This window comes from Telmatherina bonti, assembly GCF_933228915.1.
Source record: "Telmatherina bonti genome assembly, chromosome: 7".
Taxonomy (NCBI): domain Eukaryota; kingdom Metazoa; phylum Chordata; class Actinopteri; order Atheriniformes; family Telmatherinidae; genus Telmatherina; species Telmatherina bonti.
The window spans coordinates 28610277-28624592 of NC_136625.1; the positions used below are offsets into that span (position 1 = coordinate 28610277).

Below are 14316 nucleotides of genomic sequence, written 5' to 3' on the forward strand. Positions count from 1 at the left end.
GCTCAGTTTCAACAAGGGAAGGTAACCTATCAAGACGATTAAGGGGCGCTCTGTCTTGCCATTTCTCTTCCCAGTTAAAACTGTGCTGTAATTTTAACTAGTCCCCGTTTTACATCAGTACCTTTGTTTGTTGTACATAAAGCTACACTGTGAGGTAAGTTCTGAAGAATATATTAACATGTGAAACTGCTAATTTAAGCAGTTCAGTCTTTTTTTTTTTAGATGTCCAATTTCTTTCTTCTCTGTGTGACTAGAACCATTTCCTATCAGCATTTTTACGCCAGCTTGGTCATTTATCTGTGCACGTAACTAGATAACAGGCACCTAAACAAACAGAATAAACTGCAGATGTGAGGTAAAGTTAGGTGTAGGCCTGCTTGTGGCTGCTTATCAGCTTGCAACTGACTTGAAATTGATGAGGATTAAACAGGAAGAGTTCATTTAACAGCTAATGTGGTGTTTTTGCTGCTATGATGATTTTCACTCACAGACACTGAAGATGATCGAGCATTTTTGAAAGCTTTAACAATCTCAAATTCTTTGAATAATTTCTCTCAGACTTCATAGTTTGGAACACAATGCTGTGGAGAACAGTGACGTTTCTCTTTTCCTATGCAAAGCTGGTTGAGTGCACTGTGTCAACAATTTAGGACATGGTTGATTTATGTTCATTGCAAAACACCCAAGCTAACACCCATGGGATTAATTGAGATTAATTTTCAGTCTTGAAACTAATTAGTTAACAACTGTGACTGAGAAACAAATTGCCATTGAGACCCCAATTGGATTTGCCAACCTGATTGGATAAAAAGCACCGAGTGATCAGATAGAAACTAAAAGTATAGCATGACATTATTAAACAAAAATCACACATTTTTCTGTTCTTGTCATGCTACTCTTTTTCTAATCTATCACTTTTATCAGGGTATTATTCGATGAATAGTTCCTGCTGGTTTCCAAATGTAGATGAAATCGTGTGTTATTTGGGACAAGCTAGACTACTTTTACTAACTGTTCTTAATGCTGATTGATTTGATGATAGTCCAGTATGGTGGGTGGGATTTCTTTTTTTGTAAAACTGATTAGCATGACGACAGCATTAGAGGAAGAAAGGCTTTGCCTCATCATCTCACGAACCCATCAAAGAGAAAAAAAGTGGTCATGGTGAGATACATCTTCATCAAGTAGACTGATGATTACTGTATCATCAGCAAATGCTTGTGCTTCTTTTCATCCTGGTTTCTACAATGACTGGTGTAAAAAAAAAAAAAAAAAGAGCAGACAAAACCCTGGGGAGAGGGGGGGTTGGGTTTCTGTCAGAAAGTCATTTACTCAACATCTGAGCCCCACATGTTAGGAAACCTGCAATTTAGCCTCCAAAATCTGCATCAGGATTAAAATCAATAAGCAATTTCCTAGCTGATACATGTAGCTGGATATTATTAGAAGCAGATAAAACATCCAAAAATAGAAAAACAGTACATGCGCTGAGACCTTTTGGTGTTTGCTCAGTAAAATGTGATTGAGGCATCTTTTAGTCTTTTTCCTTCTCTGATCTATCACTTTTCTTCAAGGTGAAAGCAAAGCATCAGTGATTTAAATAGACAGCTGTAAGGGACTGACTTATGTTTTTTTTTTCTGTTATTTTACATGTTTTTTTTTGTTCACTATGTCCTTACCAAAGATTACCAGTGTTGCTGTGCAACTCTGCATGCATATATAGAGGACTACACATTGCATTCACTGCTTAGCACAGATCATTACTTTTGCAAAGATTTAGGCCATGTCCCATAGTCTCAACTCCGGTCCTCAAAGGCCACTGTCCTGCATGTTTCTTGCATGCTTCAACACACTTGACTCAAATTAATTGTGCAGAACCTGACAAGCTGTTGGATCCATTTTATTTGAATCAGGAGTGTTGGATCAGAGAAATATCCAAAACCTGCAGGACAGCCCTGGTTTGGACTATGTCCACACATACAAGGGTATTTTGAGAATTTTTTTCTCTGTGTTTGCACCTTAATGCACTACAGGAAATATTTAAGAAAATGCAGTCCAAAGTGAAAATGTGGAGCTTATCCAGTGGTACAGCTTGTGTAGACCAGAAAACCAGCATTATTTCCTCGCATTAAAAGATTGTGCTAGCCTCGCACTAACACAGTGAGCTGCTAACTACACAGACCAACTAAACCTATTGAATCTACATGATTGAGATTTGCAAAACAACAGTTTTATAAACACAAAACTAGCAGGATATGCCAGAAAAGCTAATGTTTTTGCCAGTTTAATGATTGTCCGACATGATTGGATGGGAGGAGGATGGGATGGGACTAAATCACCACCTTTTATTCTGGTACAGTTCTGACAGCATTTCAGTTGTATCTCTATTTACATGTGTTTTTTTTTTTCCCCCCACAAAGTGCTGTCTGGATGTGATCTTTTCAGCAAAATACCCAGGTTCATGTGGCCTTAAAAGATGGTAAGTGCTTTTTAATGAGTGCTTTTCCAGGTTTTTCATTTATTTTATTGCATTTTATTTGTCGTTTTCTGGATTAGAATTGCTTGTCATTACCAATTAGCAGCAGGACACACTAAGCAGCCACAGTGTGTGCAACACTGCTCTTTGATGCTCTTTAGTTGACAAAATGCAAAGAAAAAAAAACCAGCTGTCTCATGTAAAAGCGATGTTGACAACGTGTTTATTAGATTTTGTAACTGAGCAATTCTATGACTCTATCCCCCCTGTTTAGCTTAGCTCCTTAGTGATTCTTAAAACTGATCGCTGCCCCCTGCAGTGAAAAATGTAACTGGACATCAGCAAGACAGACTGCTGCTATTATTAATGGATGATTTATATATTTAATCTGCAGTTGACAAATGATTTTGGTAATAAATAGTGTAATACAGCAGCTGACAACATTTTGGAGGGGTGATATGATTCCGTTGAGGGATCATTTTGGCATGAAACGGTTTACTTTCCTCCATCTGTCAAACCTCCGGTCTTGTCCCCAGATCTTGTGGGGTTTTATTTTATACACTCCATATTCATTCAGACATTATCTCTCTGCCCTCAACTTATCTCCTCTACTAACTGATTCCTTCTCACCTTGTCCTCTAAGGTTGGGTTTGGTGTAAACTCGGTCTTCATAGATAGGGTCAATGTGGTGTTCTGGAGACTGAAGGGGTCGCAGTTCAGAGCCCAGGTGACTGTGCTGGCTGCTGTAGGAACCTCTGGAGCCTGGAAGACATATGTACATGGAAGTTAGATTTAGAAGTTTTTCAATGAACAACAATTAGACAAGTTGTTTAATAACAACATGTGATCATACTAGACACAATTTAAATATTAAAATTATCTGAGGAGTGAGTGTGAGTGTGAGTGGTTGTTTGTCTCTGTGTGTCCCTGTGATGGACTGGCAAGCTGTCCAGGGTGTACCCTGCCTTTCGCCCAAAGAACTGCTGGGATAGGCTCCAGCTTCCCTGCGACCCTGATTTGGATTAAGCAGTTAGGAAAATGAAGGAATGAATGAATTAATTAATTATCTGAGTGCATTTGCCATAATTAATTTAATAACTTAAACATCCATTTAAGGAATTAACTAATAAGAAAGAAGCTAATTAATTATTTTTTTATACTGAAGTAGGTTGTAGAAATAATAACTAGAAATATGCAGAAATCTATGCAACTGCAGGTGATGCTAGCAAAAACAAAAACAAAAACATCTAAATATTACTCAACTATGGGAGATGAATGACAGATGTTTCAGAAAATGAATCAATGGGATGAGCAACAATCACACATAAAAAGAAGTAATAAAATTGTCTTGACCTCTACCTGCCAGGCTACCAGGCCTTTGCAGGGTTGCGTTGGCGTAAAGCTCGTGAGAGATCTTGTAGCTGTCTGCTCCGATGTGATGCAGCATGCGCTTGGTGGGCGACAAGGTGGCGTAGCTTCCCACTGCAGAGCTGAGCTGGTGGATGGGCGATGAGGAGTGATTTCCTCCAGGAGAAGCAGCCATGGGGAGTGGCGAGGATGAACCAGGGCCACCCGATGCTACCATGTTGATGGGCGATGAGGTGCTGCAGGAGAGGGAAATGCACATTTACCGTTAAAAACCAAAACAGCCATGAAATGAGAAAACTAGTTTTACACAAAGCAGCTTATAAACTTAATGGAAATGGAAGATTATTGATCAGCAACAGACACTGCACTTTCTGACAGACATGAATGTGTAATAAGTGCATAGAAGATCAAGCACTGAGTGCAATTAGGTTTAAGAAACACTTTGGTTGAGGTAAAAAAAAAATATTGTAATTTTGCCTAAATGTTAATAATGAATGTACTGAATCATGCTTCAGCTTTATTTTTTAAACATTGATAAAAAAAAAAGTATGATATTCCCCAAATACCAAGAAGGAGCTGTGCATGCCTAAACAACTGTGCATTTCTGAATTTGGTCTAGATATGATGTAGCAAAGGCTGAAATTTTATTTAAAGACAAATTAATACTTCCTACAAATCTGTTCTTTTTGCATTCCCTTCATTTAAGGCCATAAAACTTATGTTTGGAAACTTTGGAATATCTGCTTTAAACTAAAATAAAAATCTGTTGGTTTGAACCACATTTGGCTACACAGTATGAGCTTCTAAAGACTGGCCCACCAGCAGTCCGCTGTTTAAGTATCTGCTCTGGTGTGACTAATACATGCAAAAGAATTTTGCTCCAAAACACTGACAGAAATTTTAGGGTGGGATGATTTGTTTAAATCCAGACAATTAAGTTTTTAAGAATTTGCATTCAACAGCCTTGTTGGCCTTCCACAGATTTATCCTTTTGTGTCCTGCTTTTACTGTTTTCCACCATGAGTCTCATGTAAATCAGCTATTTTGACTGAGACTGAACCAACCTATAGGATTTGGCGAGTCGGCTGGGTGATTGTTTGGGAGAGGACACTCTTTGTAGCGTAGCATAGCTGGGCATGTCGGCAGAAGCTGATCCCAGGCGCTGCAGCTTAGTGGGGGATCCCACCGCCTGCAGAGGAGAGCTCACACGCTGTAATACAGAAGATGATTTGTACTTCATTATGGGAGGATGTCACTTTAAAAATTCATCTACTCTTCTTATTCATATCATTATTTTCAGAGAGATGAACAACTCCCCCTGGAGCTGGAAAACCAGAGAGCAGAAACTCCAATCTCTGATAGTCTCCTGATGAAGAGCTGGGGGTTATCAGACCAAACATGAAGGGATGATTCTGAACTTTTATAGAACCAGTGAACATGAAATGCAAACTGCGAGAAAAACAAAGTTCCCTCCAAATGACAGACAAGCTGTTTCATCTTATGTTCAATAAGAAAATAAGTCTCACAGCTGCAGAGTTAAAAGTGCAGTTTTTGTCTTCCTTTCAAATAAGGTGAAAATGTTCAAGACGCGCAAAACCTAATGCTGCTCAATGCTGGCAGTCTTGAACAGTCATGAAAAGGAAAGACACTAATTCTGTGCTGCCATCCCATACTACTACATATGTTAATATTCAATAACATTCAACATCCATCAATATTTTCCTTCAGTGTCTCAAATACGATGCAATCAACACGTGAAAATCTTCCATACAGTTCTGTCATTGAACCAAAAGCAGTTTGTGCAAACACTTTTACCTGTGCAGGCAAAGTGGCACAGGAATAATACATGGATGGTCCAGCAGGTGTAGATCCACCCTCTGTAGGCATGTGAAAGGCGCTGCCAAGGGCTTGCTGGGCAAATGAGTCTCTCTGGGACTGAGAGGAAGAGTCTGTGCCCACTAAGTGGGCAGCTGCACGGCTGGATGTCACCTGGTGATGGTGGAGAAGAGAGTAGGAGAAACATGAGACAGATGAGAGAAAAGGCAGGGTCAGTCAGAGGGAGAATGAGGAGGGCAGTCACATTAATATGAGCATAAGTGGAGAGTGGGTAGAGTGGAAAATGTCAGCAAAAAGTTGAGTGAAGAACAACTTTAAAGGAGGATAAGAAAGAAAAAATCACAAAGAGGAGAAAGAAAGACGGCAACGGTGGTCGAGGTGAAATGACATGACAGAAGAAAAAAAAGGAAAAATAAAAGGACACACACCTGGTTGTAGCTGTGAACTGCCCCTCCAATCTGCCCGCTACGGGCTGACACTGTTTCCCCCAGCGCCAGCGCTTGGTTACTATGGTAACCAGCTGCTGCATAGGCATCCTGGCTGTTGAGCTGCAAAGCGCTTTGGGACAGCAGTCCTTGCCCTGATGGGATAAAGACAAAAAGGGAGTGATTTAGTTTAGCATGAAAGAGAGAAATGCAACATCAAAGAATAGCATCATTTTTCTTTTCTGTGAGAGCAACATAATCATCAGAGTAAAAAATTTAGATTTCTGAAAACAACACTTCTGTGCACACATAGCTTTGCGGTTAGGAGAAGGTACTAAAATTACTTGATGAAGAAAACATCTTAATTTGGCTTTAACATAAAGTATTCACAACACTGGAAAACTGGGTTAACTTGGTTCAGAAATGCTGAGATGATGAATAAAATCAACTTATTATGGGCAGCACAGAAAAAAAGAGAATAGAGGAATTTGATGTAGAGACGGTGAGAATGAACTTATGTCCTGGATTTAAGTCACACTCTCTGACCACGGTCAAAAACAAAGATAAAACTTGGTTTCTCTTCTTTTTAAGCTACCTTTTGTGTAGTTATTCTGTTTGTGTCCTTGAAGGTGTTTTGTAACCCAGTTTACATCCCACATGTTTTACAATGTACTTCTTGTGTGTGAGAAACAGAATGAGCGTGAACACAACTGATGTGTCTGTCAGTTTGTAACAGACCCTGAAACGAAATTAAATGAAATAAAGAATAAGCAAGGGGAAGAGAAAGCAGACTGAAGGAAGAAGAGGTAGAAAAACATAGGTAGAAAAAACCCTGTTATAACATTTGAACCTATTTGCTTTTAAACAACTATGTCATTCCAGCCCTTTTCCATTCTTTCCCACTCTCGTTCTGTGACCCTTAAATCTCACTTTGTTGCTCCATCTAAAGACACTCTTTCTTCCTCTCCATCCATTGCTTCGTCTTGTGTTACTCTCTTTTACCTGTTGTGTCTTTTACATCTCTGTATAATTCAGCAGAAAGAGCAGAACAGAAGTTTCAGAATGAGGCCAGCAATTAAATTTTCAAAAACACACTTGTTCACTTATGCACTCAAATAATCGAGTTTTTTCTTGCACTTAAGTGTCTTCCTTCTGACTGTACGAATATGTAAACTACAATCTATCAGTTAGCACATGCTGAAGATGGTTAACTAGTCTACCTCGACATACTGTGTGTATGCAGGGCTCTAAATGACTTTTTCTGATCATTGCATGTAATTTTATGTTGTTTATTAAATTGTATTTATTGACATTTGTTCATGAACATGCCAAAGAAGAAGATTCTCCTCAGTTAGGAGCAGCTTTGTGTTAGTTTGCTCAGGCAGTCACTAGTATATGAAACCACACATGCTAAAGTAAGCGGGCAGCCAATGGATGTTTAATACGTCATGGTGCAGTATTTATGGGAAATGAAGGGATTTGTTTCATTTTTCATAGTGATGGGAGGTTTGCTCTCACGTGGTTCTCTGAGTATTAGCACTCACAGCCTCTATTTTTGCCTGATTTAGTAATTATGAATGGTTTGTGTATTGGTAAGTAACTTTTTATTCAGTGCTGTTCTAAAATCTTTCTTTTATGCTTTTTTAAATAAGTAAATACGGTTATTATTGTTTAACATTTAATCAAACCTTTGGATGGACAACTGAACACAGAACGCCATCAAGCAAATCAATAAATAAAAGAAACCCCTGAGCATTAGGACACTTTAGATACAGTTAAGGATATTTTTATTTTACAAAGTTATGCTTTCAGCTCTGTTATCTCAGATGTTGCTGAAATTCAGCTACATGCTGCTCATTTCCCCCTCACACACAAACTCAGCTCAGTATCATTGTGTGTGTGTAACAGTATGTGTGGACTAATGTGTGTGTCTTTAGGTTCTTGTGTGTGTGTACTCAAGGTTACATGCAAGTTGGTTTACACAGTTTACAAATCATGTATTGAACACAAGCACACATAAACACCCTGATATTGAGTTGTTTTTCTCCATTGTTGTATTTGAATTTCTGTCACTCAGTACCTGGTCTGTATTGCTTTATGAGCTGTCTACCGGGCATCTGCCACCCTTTCCATCACATAGTGGTATAATCTGTCCTTGCATGTAACTGGCCGCCTCACGCTGCCATTTATGTCCCTCCCTGCCGAGCAGTAGAGGCTGGAGATTTGGGTCTTCTCCATGATAGTCGGCTCTTTTCATTTGCCTCAAAGGCACATCATGACTTCATGCACCAATGTGGCTAAATAAAGTAAATATGATCCCATGGGTCATTAAAAAATATACATTTCCAGTAGGCAGGAGAAAAAAAAATTATCCAAATAGTCAAACTGGATACATACGATAACTATTTAGATGTGAAAAAATTACATATTTCTAACCAAACCAGAATAGTTTTGAAATCTATCCAAGTAGTATTGACCTCTAACCCTAAGTCTAATGTTCACCAAAACGCAACCAAACATTGTATTGAGGAACAATGTCAAGTTGAATTTAAAAAGTAAATAAAGCAAAGCAAATGAAAAGTGAAAATAAAAATAAATAAATAACCAAAAAGAATAACACAAGTTTGATGAGGGAAAACACTTATCCAAACTAGAATCAAACCAGGTTTATTGACTAAGTTGTTCATCTTCACATTCCTCCGTCACCAAAACAGACTTTTATAGTTAGGGCAGTCCACTGTGTCTCCATCACGGGTGTCAAACTCCAGTCCTGGAGGGCCGCGATATCCTACATGTTTGTGATGCTTCTCTCTACCAACACAGCTGAATCAAATCAAATGGATCCAGCAGTTTCTTGTCAACCTATTTATGAAATTCGGTCAAGTGTGTTGAAGCATGGAGACAACAAAAACCTGCAGGATACCGGCCTTGGAGAACTGGAGTTTGACACTGGTGGTCTACATGGTGGTAACCAGGAAGAGACCAGCTGGTTACTTCTACAGGTGTGATGACAGCAATATAATCAACTGATGACATTTGAATCATTAAAGCATGAACAACACAAAGTAGCTGATCTGAAGGGGAAATTGTGTTGTATTTCACCTCCATTCTCTTACCTGTCAGAATCTTTAATAAACCTGAGGAAAATCGCCTTTAAAAATGATTATTTATAGGATACATTCAGTTTTTCAGCTCTTTTTTCCACAAGTAAATGCAAGACATTACTTCTTTTTTTAAATTGGTCAGATGAGGTTTGAATGTAATTTACTATTTCAACACAAGTGAACTTTTGACTCTTGGACCTCAAGAAGTCTCTATTTTTTCACAAATTCAGCATTTTACAAATGTAAAAGAATAATTACAAAAAGTGTGAATTTCCATTTCAAAGTAGCAACAATGAAGCATTGTATTTATGAGAGCTTCAGGCTAACTAGCTAGGCTAGCTCTAGCTCATGAAGTCATCCATCATTGTGTTTGAACTTAAGTAGCTAACTCCAGTCAGTAAGTTCACCATTATACATGCTGCTGCAGGTCAGTTTGGCTCAAAAGAGAACTATTCCATGGAAAAGTAAAATCTTGATGTTTTTTTTTTTTTTTTTTTTTAAAACCTTGCTGGAGCAGCTATAACAGCTGTAGGCAACAAATCCTCTGATCAGACCGCCAATTACTGCAGTACATTTAATCATTCATGTGTTTTCGATCATGGGATACATAGTAAAGACCGACATATGACAACTGTTCTAAGACTTCTGAGTTATGTTATGTTATGTTATGTTAAAACTCTAAAACACACAAACACGCAAAACATTTTGGCCTTGTCCACATGTAGCCAGCGTTTTGTAAAACCGAATATCTTTCCCCCTCCAGCCAGTAAAAAAAAGTGAGTCCACACAATCTTGTAAAAAAAAAAAAAAAAAAATTCCATCCACACATAGCCGCAGAAGCACATTCATAAGCATATTAAACCGTTAGGCGGCGGTAGCGCCCCTTTGGTTACAAGTGAACATAGAAACAAGGAACTACTTTGGTCATGTGAGCTCCTGTGGTGGTATGAATCTGTTATTATGTCAAAAGCCAAATTTCAAGCCAAAACGTCATGCTTTCCAAACTCTAACCAAGTAATGTTTTTGCCCAAACATAACCTGGAAGAGCGAAAGTTTTGTCATAACCTAAGCAGTCAGAATAAATGATAATGGTCTGCCTAGCCTACCCACTGTGGTGATGACAACTGAGCTGGTAATATTTAAAATGTTTCACGTTGTCCAAGACTTTAAGAAGTGTTACATGACTGAATCATGTTGCATGACTCTCTGGTGTGACTTGATGTTTATGGTGGCAGAGTTTAGACTGCAAAAAGTCCAGCAGTTGAGGCCTGCTGGAAATATTTGTTTGGCCACAAGCAGTGGCTTAAGCCTAGTCCACACTGCACGATTCTAAGCCAGATTTTCACACTGCACACAAATATTGGAGGTCACAGACATAACTACCCACATCTTAGCCAAATCAACAGTTCAGCTGGTGGTCAATTGTGTGTAAACACTTAACACAAGTGATTTGAGAGGCTTGCAGATATACTGTATCCTAATGCCTGGCTTGATAGCTAGTGTGTTGGATATTTTTCAAGGAGTTGGTAGGGTAAGAGTTGTTGAGCAAGTTATCAGAAAGACCCTCCAGGAGAGCATGGGGGCGTCACGTGATGCAGAGAACAACCTGATATTAGTGTACCAACATGATTACTGGGCATTGCATTTGAAGTTGGAAAGAAGAGAAACCACATTGCAGACTAAATATTTCACTGGATGCTATTTTTGTAAACATATCTGCTCTCATTTGTGTCGGTATCATACATGCTGATGTTTTTATGACAAGTAAGAAAGGGAGGAATAGTAAACTAGAAGATGTAAGCATCAGAGTAGCATTAAGAGGCCGACAACAGAGTGTGAGCATGCCATACAGCTAAAACATAGTGACACAAGATGGTTCTTTGCTAATTTTAGACCCAGCCTCATTTTATGTTCAGCTTTCAGATTTGGACCGTTTAATTTTCAGTGAGAGTGTGCCAGCAACTTAGACAGTGACACATGACAGCCCACACAGAGATAAGATAATGACAAAACATTGACAAAGCACAGACTGTTTTGTGGACTCTGAACTCTGAATGTGACCGGATGTTTCTTCAAGTTTAAAGTGACATTAGCTGAATCATTTGGGGTGGACAAGAAGTTACCTGTGCATGAGCCAAAACACTCCCATCACTTTCATCAAAGTGATTTTCCAACTTTTGATGTGCCTTAATTAATTACTCAATTGTGGATAATGCGCTTAATATGCATCTTTAATGACAAGATTAGACTTTTATTTGAAATGCTGCCTATAAACACAAGCCCTCCAAGAGGCTGTGATAATGCATGCATTCAGTAACTCTGCATAGCTGCTGTTACTGCTGTCACTTTGTGACAAACAATCCACACCACTGGAAATAGCTTTACTGCATACATTATTTCTAAATTCCTGGCGCTCAATATTTGTGCTCTCAGAGGAGTTCTTGAGCTGTCCTCTGTCAACAATAGCTGTCCCTATTGATGTCGATTTTTGCTACCAGCAAACATCAAACCACAAAAGCCTATGAGATAGAAACAATTTTGCTTGTTTGCAGCTATTTAAAATAAAGTTAAATCTTACAGTCAATGCGTAGTATCCACTGCAAGAGACAGATAAAGTCAGTTGCCTCCAGCAAAAATAAATCACTCTGAATCAGCGCTGGGGAAATAAAAGCTTGTGTGGACTAAAGTCACTTTAAAGTACAGCAGATATCTCCTTGCGGCAATATAGCTGGTTATTGTGCATTATTTAAAACATGTTATTAAGCTAAGGGTCCGCACTGAGTTTACTAGGTCAAGATCTAAGTGTCCATCTTGGTTGAGTGTACACATATATGCACTCAGAAGGATACATAAACACATTACCAATGTAGGATTTTTGTTTTTCACATGAATTAACACTCATGCATTTATGCACACAAATCCAAAGGTGTTGATACAAAGCCAGAGGATGTTTTCTATCGTTTTTTTGCTTACGATTTTAGGTGTGTTTCATATGGGTCATGGATGCTTTAGGGAATCAAAATGCTTCATAAAACATTATCAGTCAGATGGCAAACACGGAAGGCGTCAGTGAATTTATCTGATGTGAGTAGGAAGAGGTAGAGGAGCAATTCTGTACTGGACAGTAGCAGTTCCATAAGAAGGCTACTGCCTTTGCATTTTCATATGTATAATATTAAGATCTGAGTGAACATACACACGGTTGGTTCACATCTGCCTTGCGATCTCATGCGTGAGCACACAGCATATCTATATATATCTAAAGCATGAACTCGTGCACATTCTGACTGGGATAGACTCGCTCTTGCTCTTGCATTCCTTTTTTTCTGTCAGTGAAACATAAATATGAGTGGCTTTTCTTCGTGACAGGCTTCTTGATCGACATATTTGAATATTTCATCAGTCTTCTATTTTAGGTAGATTTTTTTTTTTAGATACCCATCTGAAGCGTGTCTGAAACACACATACACAGAGAACTGCAAGCACAGCCCCAAATAGCTGTATGCTGAACAGCCACATCCACACAGATTAACATGCACACTGGCGAGCATCACCAGCATGAAGCAGCATGAAGCAGCATGAAGCGTAAGGACAATCGCTTCATGCTGCTGTGCTGCACTAATCTGCTCAGCAGCACAAGTGAAGGCATGGATTCTGCTGATGCTAACATATGCATGCCGTGTGTGTATGTATTATGCAGGGCCGCTGCTGGCCATTTGGGTGCCCTAAGCACAACAGCTTTGTGGTGTACCAAATTCATTTTTTTAAATCCAATAACTATTACAAAATATAATTATTCTGTGATATTTGGAGTTAATTTTTAAGAAAATTGATTTAGTTTTTACTATTTTTATTTTACATACTCTTTTTCACTTGATACTGCTCATTTCTTAACAATTACAAGGAAATCTGGGAGGACATGTGCTGTTGTTGGTTGGGTTAACGGCAGCAGAAAACTTCAGCCGTGGAAACGGATGAATACCAAGGACAAGGACCTTTAATCAATAAAGATTGCCCCTGTCCGGGACCTCCAGGTTTACACAGATTCCCTGGACAAGCAGAAGACAGGGACTTTCTACAGAAGTGTGTCAAGAATATTAACACAAAGGATTCAATTTCCCACAACAAAAGCTTGGTAAGTTTAGGTGAAAAGTTATCAGCACAAAACTCATGCGTTTATATGGTGCTGGTTTCATGTTACTTTTGTAAGACATTAGTTTTTTTTAATAAATAGGGGAAAAAAGAGCTTCTAATTAGAATTAGTTAGAATCTCTGAAATTTCAGGCAGTGCTTAAACACAGCATTTACAGAGTGGATTTCCCAGTAAGTGTAGCTGTAATTCCAAAATTTAATTTCTCTCTTAATATTGCTTTGCATACGTAATGCTTTAAATGTTTAATGAAAAGCACTTTGAGAAAGCTTGAACAAGAAATGTGCAATACAAATACCCTTCCCTCGCCTTACATGCTCATTGGTTCTTTGTGTAAATGTGGATAATACTGTCACACAACAGTGTGTGTTTTCTTTTTGCTACTAGCAAGGTTAGAAAAAGTTCCACAATGGGAAAGACAAATTTTTACAAATGTTCTAAATCAGGTACAGAATGAATTGGTGAGACACAGATGTTTCACTTAAACTACAGGATTTTAGTTTCTGAGCAACCTTTAACTCCCACTCAAATACACTTACCACCTCATTTAAAACAGAAAATAATACTAATATTCTATTGGAAATGTAGCAGCACTTATTTCTATTAGTTCATTTTTAATGTTAGCATGTAAATGTTAGCACGTATTACTAAATCAGAGAGCTAAGTTCACCATTTTGTTTGAGTGATAGTGCAAGAAGTCCAGCATTTATCTTGAGTTGTTTAACAATGGGAAAGCTTGTAAGTGATAAATATGGGAATTTATCTCATATGATATGGTTGCAGGTAGGGATGCATGATCCACTTTTTGAGAGTTCCAATCCGAAATTTTAATATCTGCCGATACCGACATTTGCCGATACCAAATCTGTTTATGTGAACATTATTGTGCCTATGATTATTATTGCTGTTATAACTGTGTAAGATTTCATTACTTTACCAATATAAATATAATAACAT

The 14316-nt window shown here is 38.4% G+C and overlaps 1 protein-coding gene across 2 annotated transcripts in view; it reads right to left on the reverse strand.

Annotated features, from left to right (window-relative positions):
• Positions 1-14316, reverse strand: part of ctnnd2b (catenin (cadherin-associated protein), delta 2b) — a gene marked incomplete at both ends in the record, with an annotated part of 131940 nt that overhangs the window by 60330 nt on the left and 57294 nt on the right. Inside the window, 5 exons of one of the 2 annotated variants that reach the window (XM_079243241.1) lie at positions 3107-3238; positions 3836-4080; positions 4909-5054; positions 5660-5833; positions 6109-6260. In XM_079243241.1, coding sequence (XP_079099367.1) covers positions 3107-3238; positions 3836-4080; positions 4909-5054; positions 5660-5833; positions 6109-6260 — 849 coding nt within the window. The remainder of the gene's footprint in view (positions 1-3106; positions 3239-3835; positions 4081-4908; positions 5055-5659; positions 5834-6108; positions 6261-14316) is intronic. The other variant, XM_079243242.1, reaches the window with a different exon arrangement.